Source organism: Limulus polyphemus, unplaced genomic scaffold (genome assembly GCF_000517525.1).
Source record: "Limulus polyphemus unplaced genomic scaffold, Limulus_polyphemus-2.1.2 Scaffold731, whole genome shotgun sequence".
Classification (NCBI taxonomy): Eukaryota; Metazoa; Arthropoda; class Merostomata; order Xiphosura; family Limulidae; genus Limulus; species Limulus polyphemus.
The window spans coordinates 409,671-419,297 of record NW_013666341.1 but is presented as its reverse complement, the minus strand read 5'-3'; the positions used below and the strand labels follow the sequence as shown (position 1 = coordinate 419,297).

The 9,627-nt window shown below is 34.4% G+C and overlaps 1 protein-coding gene across 2 annotated transcripts in view; it reads left to right on the top strand.

Moving 5' to 3' along the window:
* LOC106460232 (protein alan shepard-like) overlaps positions 1 to 9,627 on the top strand; it is a 117,457-nt gene that overhangs the window by 42,551 nt on the left and 65,279 nt on the right. For both annotated transcript variants that reach the window (XM_013919917.2, XM_022386896.1), the window contains one exon: positions 9,380 to 9,529. In XM_013919917.2, coding sequence (XP_013775371.1) covers positions 9,380 to 9,529 — 150 coding nt within the window. The remainder of the gene's footprint in view (positions 1 to 9,379; positions 9,530 to 9,627) is intronic.

Sequence of the window (9,627 nt, the reverse complement as noted above, 5' to 3'; positions counted from 1 at the left end):
CATTTCTCAAAGACTTTGTCAAAAACGATTATACGGTTAAGGAAAATTTCGTATTGACTTCATTTTGTTAAAATTTAATATTCCTATCAGACCTATAGTATATATAGTATCTAATAATGGCATATTTAATCATGAATTAGTAGTTTTTTTTATTCCATTTCTCAAAGACTTTGTCAAAAACGATTATACGGTTAAGGAAAATTTCGTATTGACTTCATTTTGTTAAAATTTAATATTTGGCAATAGTTTTCTGCGCTAGTTTTCATATAGGATCTTTATATACAAACATTCCACTTATTGAAGTGATAAAACTAACGTGTGATTTTGTTTATAAAAATGAATAGAAGATTAATGATTTGATCAAGTACATATTTCACAAGTTTCTTGAGTTAGTTTACTATCCAGCAGTCAAGTTTAATTTTTCATTGATGAGTAGTTTGATCAGATTGATGGTGTTGCCCATGGGTCAAGACTAGCCACCAGTTTGGCTAACAGTGTGAAAATGAAAGAATCTGGTTAGAGAATTGTCTTGATGAATACAAGCTTCTGATCTACAAAATATATCTCGATCATACCTTCGTAGTTTTCAAGGAGCATTTCCTTGTCAGGTTATTTTTGGATAATCTCATTCAACAGCAGAAATATAATAAATGCACCGTAATGTGCAAAAGTTAATTCAGGACTTCCCCTTTTAAATGCTAAGATTAGAAATAAAAGTAAATGGTTTAAAGCTGACTGTTAAAATAATTCTACTAGTTTATATTTTAATTTTGAAAGCTTTATTCCACATAGCTTTAAAAAGAATTTATCCAAAGAGTTTGTCAGTTGTGCAGTACTGTTATGTGTTATCAAAATATAATCATAATGGTTTTACTTAATAACGGCTTTTCGTTGAAAGTTGCAAACAGTGTAAGAAGTACAAGTACAGCGAGAAAAATGACACCGCCAATGCTGTCATTTACAACGTGCCACGTTTTCCATTAACCCTCATTCTAACATATTTAGCCATGGAGCATGCTGTAGTCTCGAAGAAACACGCGAAACGATTTTAATGGAGCATGCTCTAGCCTCGAAGAAACACGCGAAACGATTTTAATGGAGCATGCTCTAGCCTCGAAGAAACACGCGAAACGATTTTAATGGAGCATGCTCTAGTCTCGAAGAAACACGCGAAACGATTTTAACTGTTGAACCTATGTAATTGTTATAGAGCAATAATAAAGCTCCGAGTTCTTAATAGTGGATAGTATTTTCTTACTCTTTCTGGTTTGTGTCAAGAAGAAGAAACTCCAGAGTTGTTTTTTCCGTTTTGGGGTCATGCTCGGAGCGTGATCTTAGCGCTCCCTGTTTTTAGGTAGATTACTAAGGTCAAAGGTAGTGGACAACCTAGACAGTAAGTGACATATTATCTATTACAAGTTCGAATTATATTAATATTCTGTGTGTTCCCTTGAAATGATAATAAAGTTGCCAAGTATTCCAGAGAAATAAAACATTTAAGATAACAGGAGCATAAACATTTCAGGTTTGGAGAAAACGTTTACTGACTCATCTGTTGTTTTTGGCAGTCAAGATGACCCGACCGTAATATTTCATCGCAAATTACTCAGAGCAGGTCCGGTGCATCCTCGGATCCTGCTCTTGGTGACGTGAAGAAATGTGCCATTCGAAACATGCAACTGCAGCAAAAAACAGCAACAACAACAAAAATAAAAACAACTTAAATTCTCTGTACAGTCACACGGTCCAGTAGTAGTGTCAGACTTGGAATTAGCATCTATCAGTTGTTTTATTACTGAGTTTATACAGTCTAGGTGTTCTGATTCCGAATCTGAATGATGTCACTTCAACATCCTTCGAGCGTTTCGAGATATTCAAAATGGCTGCCAAAAACATATATTCGCCCATATCTCAGCTTCTACTTGCCATATCACAACAAAATTTGTGTGAACACTTAGGTTTTTGATGACTAATTTCAACTTTTCATCTTTGATTGCTCTTGGATCAATACTTTATATGGTGGTCATGATGACGGTAAATGCCTATTATACCGCTCATACTTTATACTTTAGCTCATGATTAACATTTTCAGGGGTTAGCAATATATTAATACAATGTAGACATGTCCTAAACACAGGTATTTAATTTCATCCATACTTAGTTTCACAATTCTGTTGTGAGATATTCACTTAACAACTTCCTGCAACAGTGGTCTCCACTGTCAGAACTAAGCATGGAAATTACCCAGCACTTGGTGATAACCACCTTCTATCATATACTTATCTTGTAAGTAAATAAAACTATAATTATGCTATCGTATATCTTCCAGGGTCCTATTGTATGACCTGTTATTAAATTATCTTATCAATCAAGGCAACACATACTGCAACAAATTTGCAGTGTATATTGTACATATTTTAAACACTAGGGAATACATCTATCACTACAAACTAATACAAATACACTGTATATGATACTCTGTAGTTTCATCATTCTTAAGCTCCTCATCACAAGAACTACGTATATGACGACACACAATTTTTGTGACAATGTATCTGAAAAGTGATGTCTTTTTAAGCTCGTCCTCCAGCATTAAATGCAGGTTGTCCCCTCTTAAGTTTACTGGATTTTATAATGATATTAATTCTGTCAATACCAGCACAAGAAAGAAGTAAGTCCTTTTTTCCATTTTTGAAGAAACATTCGTCCATTGCGACCCCTTTATCAAAATGTAATCATTCAGCTTTCGCACAAAACAGAATACCTTTTCCAGATCAAATATATTTGTAGGAAGTCACTGCCCCCCCCCCCCTCCTCAAGGAAACGGTTAAACATATAAAGTTAGGAGAAGTTATTCGTTTAGGTCCTATTTACAAATTAAGATTAGCCGAGGCTTAACATAGACCTACGTAATAGTGTAGACCTAGGCCTAATAAACTCTACACGCTTGGAGACTGCAAAATCGAAGTTATCTAGTAATAGCCCGAAGGTTTAATACTGAAAACGTTTTTTCTAAATTGTTCAAACGTTGTGCAAAGTTCTGAAATAGGAAAACACACTTTAACTTTTCAGGCTTTTAACGTGAGTACTTATATTTCTATTAAGTAATTTATTTGGACTATCATCACGTTATTTTAGTTTTTTTTAATGCACGAACTTTCGGTTCAATTACCTAAGCCTTCTACAGGTGTGAGACGTTCAGTAAACAACAGGATATAAGCATCTCGCACCTGTAGAAGGCTTAGATAATTGAGCCGAAAGTTCGTGCATTAAAAACAACTAAAATAACATGGTGATAGGCCAAATAAATTACTTAATCCAAAATACACTTTATCAGATGATATTCACAGGCGGTTTAAAGGTTGACCTTTTCGTAGCAAGAACCTTTGGAACAGTAGGCCTATTCAAAGAGCAAAAAATATTGTGCGTGATGATATTTGCAGGTCAGTTTGAAGGTTGACCTTTTCGTAACAATATACTTGTGAAAAATAATCAATGGTCAAAATACACACTGATAGTACTCACAGGTCATTTTGAAGGTTGACCTTTACGCAGCAAGAATCTCGGTAAGATTAACCGAGCGGCTGGCTTAAATCATACTACAGCAAAATGTAACTAAATAGTATAAGAAACACCGACTTGGATGTTTTAAGAGAGTGAATTCGTCAAATTGATAAACATTCAAGACCACCATACACTACATGTACCTGTACATTTATCAGTCTATGCAACAATGCTAATGACGTCATTGGAATGTATGGTTTATCTCAGGTTAATTAACAGGAGGTGGCGCTGCTTATTATGCAAACATAGTTTAAATGATCAAGGCCTATATATGTTAATTTACTTGTGTAGTTTATAACCTCCTTTGTTTGGCAACTAAAGATTATGCCATACACATATTTTATTTAACATTAATTATAAGCCTACTTAGTATTTATGTATACACCCCCACCCCCCACCCCCGCAAGAAAACATTTAGTGAGTTTACTTTTAAGCCTACATATTTAAATTATCTTACATGGCCACTATATTGGATTGATTATCATTCCAGGAACAAAATAATAGTAAATTTGAAATTGTTGCACCCAAAACGTGATTGTATATCGTATTTGATTGTGATATTTCAAGCAGAGATATTGTCAAATTTATGTTTTGGCAGCCATCTTGAATGTCTGGAAACGCTCAAGGATACCAAAGTGGCACATCGTCCAGATTTGGAATCAGCACAACCAAACTTTATCGGAACCATCGAAAAAACATTTGCTAGACGCTACTTCCAGGTTGAAACCTAAATTGGGCTTTGACAACTAAACTAACATGCTCGAGCATGTGGATCACTAGTAGACAACAGAACTTTAACATAATGGGCTGTATGTGGTTCGAACGAAAAAACGCTTTTGATTCTGGGTATTTCTATATTAAACTACTTTAACAAAGCCTGAACATAAATCATTATATTTCGCCTTTAAAGTAGAAAATGTCAGTCTTTATCATCAAATTATAACGACATATCTTACTTAGAGTACGAATATATGAGGCAATGATACCGAAAAGTAAAAAATAATAATGTTGCGACCTGCCACGGACGTCGCTAGATTTTTTCTTTTCTTTTTCGAGAGTGGGTGGGGTGTTTCAGAAATTAACGATACGTATAGGTCTTGAGTCAGTATCAGTTCAGTACACGGTCAATACCAATGTTCTTGTCAGGTTGAAGAGGTCACCAGAATATAGAATTATTGGGTTACGCAGTTCTTGCGGTATTATAATTAATTTTCCGTGACCATCAAAATGCAATTGGGATTCAGCATCGACTCCTTCTCCCTGCAACGTCCATGCCAGTATACAGTTTACGTGTTTATTCCATTGTATCAAATATCTAATTGATGATTGTTCGATATTCATCAGTTAAATGTTTGTCGTGTACATTTACAGTGGACCTCGTCAGATTGTATCGTATTTGTGGAATTATGTCAGTGATTTTGTTTTGTCTAGAAAAAAAAAGTTTATCGTATTTCTGATTAACTGTGAAAATCAGGCACCAAAACGAAAACTGTCGATAATATTTTTTCTAGTGCAAAAACATTTAACTAACGTGTATTTTGAGTGGAAAGTGGAGGTATTATTTCACATAAAATATGTTCAATAATGCAATATTCACAACAAATATAAACTTTTTGCGTATAATACGTTGACAGCATAAGCCTGTAAAATTTGAATAACTTAGAAAAAAGACAACAAAAAAATCTGTTTTCGAAAAGGATAAAGTTTTAAACTGTGAAATAAGATAAATTAACTGAAACATGTGAGTATCATATACTGCTTACTTTATTATACTGTTCGTTTTACGTTATTTAATACATTTCCCCCCTCGAATCTATCTAACATGTGGTATTGTATACCATTACTTCACATATATTTTTTTTCTACATTTAATTTGCATTTTTTTGGGGGGGTAGTGTGTGACTGATATACAATTCAAAAAATTATACACATCATAAAACATTCATCTCGTGAACGTGGTACCGTCCTTAATTCATGCCATACTACTGTACGAAGGTCTATATTGATTAATTACAAGTACGTTTGTTACAGATATTTATACGCCATAGACTAAAGTTTTAACGTTCTTATTGTGATACTTAACAGTCAGTTAACTTTATTTAAAAAAAAAAATGTTTAACGACCGCAAACTGAAATTCTAGAGTTTATAACTGCATGGTTATAAAACTGTACATTGCATACGACACTATTTGTAAAACAAACTGGCATTTAATGGAAAGCTCTATTTGCAATAAATGTAGATCTTGAAGAGTGATAACATTCTGAAGTAAAAATTACCTTAAGTTAATGATTTCAAACAATTTCAGTTTTATCTCATGCAGCTATTTTGGCCCACTTTTTGTTTCTTGTTTTCTTAAATGTTCTTTGTTTATGTTGCACTAGGACAGTTTTCCCAAACTTTTGTCATCCACTTCATCCTTTAATAAATATGGTTTCTTGTGCGCCCTGTCCCCCCCCCCAGTAGGGCAACAGTAAGTCTACGGATTTACAACGCTAAAATCAGGGGTTCGATTCCCCTCGGTGGACACAGCAGATAGCCAGATGTGGCTTTGCTATGAAAAAACACCTGCGGCCCTCCAGTGGCACAGCGGTATGTCTGCGGACTTACAACGCTAGAATCCGGGTTTCGATACTCGTGGTGGGCAGAGCACAGATAGACCATTGTGTAGCTTTGTGCTTAATTACAAACAACAACAACAACAAAACACTTGTGTGCCCCTCCCCTATTTTTTTTTAATGAGTAAAAGAGCGAGTTAAGTGACGAGATGTAAAACACGGGTGCGCATTAAAATGCTACATGTGTTGTAGTAATTATTATTTTCATTAATAAAAAAAAATATTAAAACGCTTAATTTTGTATTATTGCACTATTGACTCTACCCTCTCGTTTGTGCCGTCTAGTTGCGCCCCACACTTTGGGAGACGCTGCACTAGGGTGGGGGAGATAAAGTGTTTTTGGATTTTGTTTTTACTCACATTGTACATATGAAATTTTAGAAAAAAATCTGAAAACACTTTGGCCTGTACTTTATCATAACTTTATTAACAAGAAGTATTTCGACAACTTATAATGCTACGTTTTCAATTAAATCTAATCTGTATGAGTTATTTTATTCCATTCTCACTATTCAAGAAACTTTGGACTTCAGGAAACTAACTGAAACCGATTTTCATTTTTAATATACCATGTGTGTTTGATAATTTTGTCCAGTTTGTTTCTTTTGGGACTAAGCCACATTGGGCTATCTGCTTTGTGTACCGCGGGGGAATCGAACCCCGAATTTTAGCGTAGTAAGTCCGTAGACTTACCGCTGTCCCACTGGGGGCAAATTTTTTCTGAGTCACACGATTCCGTAATTCACACACCACTTTTAGATAACACTGTTTTACATTGTATATATGTAATAAAGTAGAAATAACAAGCGTATTGTATCATGGCCAGGTGGTTAGGGCGCTCGACTCGCAATCTACGGGTCGCGGGTTCGAATCCCCGTCACACCCAACATGCTCCGCCCTTTCAGCCATGGGGGCGTTATGATATTACGGTCAATCCCACTATTCGTTGGTAAAAAGAGTAGCCCAAGAGCTGGCGGTCGGTGGTGATGACTATCTGCCTTCCTTCTAGTCTTACACTGCTAAATTAGGGACGGCTAGCGCAGATAGTCCTCTTGTAGCTTTGCGCGAAATTCAAAACAAACAAACACTCGGAAATTGTTAATACCATTATTCTAGCACTTCCTAGTGACAAAGTATGATGGGCTGTAGCCCTCCCTAGGTAAACAGTTAACAATAGAACTTTCTCAGCACTAAACTCGATAGTTTAAAGGCCTTGGGTGAACGTCATTGCAGCATATGCCGTGATTGTTGGTGTAGATATGGTAGTAAGGAATGGAGGTGTAATTTTGTTACTTGCCTTCAAATGTAATAATGAAGATAAGTTATACAAATACTTCTGTTTGTATTACGTATGTAAATATTTATGAATTTTATTGCCAGTTACATTGTGGAATCAACCGTGTAATAAAACATGGCAAACCAGTTTAATTTATGATCTTTTGTTTGCAGAGAGTTATTGAGTCGTGTTGCAGGCAGGGGCGTAGGAGGTTGGGGGAGGGGGGGGGCATATGCCTACCAATAATTTCTAAACAACAGGCTCTGTAAAACTATAATTAAATATTATTATTACTGTGTCGGTATTTTAAAGCCGAAGAAGTATTATAAATGGTAGCATTACATTTGGCTGATCTAAACACGCATAATAATATGCATTCAATTTTTTCCTACTGAAACAAGACATTAGTAATATGTGTTAATTTATGAAAACCAAACGACTATTAACTTGGTCATGAATGATGTTTTGTTTTTTTTTTGCAAGAATTGTCTATTGAAAAATTTTAAAAACTACTCGTAGGTTACTGTAAAATGTATTCTATTGTTATTTTTTTTAAATCAAATACAGATAACGGTATCATTTTAAAGTAATCGCTTAAATATATTGTTTTTGCAAATAGGTAAAGTCTAACGTGTCTGTGTTATCTTCTTGGTTGTATTTAAATATGGTATAATGAATGATGCTTGATAACATAACTGCAAAATGTTATGAACTTGGAATTTTTGTTGCCCCCCCCCCCTCAACGATACAAAAAGTATTTTTACAGCCCTGTGATAGGAAGGATGATAGAAAAAGTACCGTATTTTTCGGAATATAAGACGCACCCTTATTTTGAAGACAAAGTTTTTTGGGGGGATAAAGCTACAGTCGCATTTGAAAGATTTTTATTAAACAAAAATTCAATTTCATACTTTAAAAATTAGTATATATTGTTCTAAACACAAAAGAGCTCAAAACATCAAAATAAGAAAATACCGTAAATCAAAAAAAGGTTTACTGTTATTTAGTTTGGTTCGAAACCTACAAAATCTTCATTGCTTCCACTGTAATTTATTTTTTTATTATTTAGGGAGCATTATAAATAGTTATGTTTTAAAAGAAAAAAAACTACTACTGTTATAAATAACACATTTAATTGAACTAAACTATGCATGCATATTTAAATATATTTACACATGGCTTGTGTATATCGTGTGTGTGTATATATATATATTATTCATACCTTCGGTGTATAGGACGCATGCAGATTTTGACATCAAATTTTGGGGTAAAAAAGTGCGTCTTATACACCGAAAGATATGGTATATGATTGTTCACCTGTGTGCATCAGGACGATCCAGAAGATGCAAAAATAGAAAAATAGCAGATTTAGTAAATATATATTCAAACGAACTTAGACACATTTATTAGATTGTCATAGTTTTTCTCATGATTTTAGTTTATTTTTGCTTCTTCTAAATACGTTTCTGTCTTTATGTGTTACAAGGTTGATCTTCGTAAAAAAAAAGCAGAAAATTATTTTGAGCTACGTGGAATAGATAACTATTCGAGCTTAACTAATTTTAAAAACTAACAAGTTCGGCAAAATGCTTTCATTTTGAAGCATGAAACGATTTTTGAGGTAGCATTTTTGTAGCGTTGTGTTTTCAGTTACTGTTCCATAAAAATAAAAATAATGCACCTTATTTTTTAATTGCTTCCAGAGTAGTGTTGACATTGTATAAACCGTTTTAAATTTTACTTCTTCAACGACATTTATCTTATGCTGGCCACTCAAATGTGGTGATAAGGATAAAAGAAGAAGTCACCACTGCTTGTTGCTTCTGACGCTTTCGTACGTTTTAATGGTAAATTATTGTTTGTTCAACTCTGTAGCTCAGATATCAATGAGAATATATATAAATGTTTCATTTTATTTAACAGCCTCGCCCATCGTACAGTGCCAAGCCTCGTGGTTGGTCAACCACTGGTCTTTCAGGTCCGCCTCATTTTAGACCACAACTAACCTCTTATTTCCCGGGACGCTATCCTGTGCAGATGCCACCAGCATACGGAGCGTATTCTCATCAGCATGTAAGTTATTTTATTACGTTTATTTTGTAAGGTTTCATGTTGTTTAAGTTTTTTTTTTAAAGAGAAGCAAATGCTATGATAAATATATATACATATAC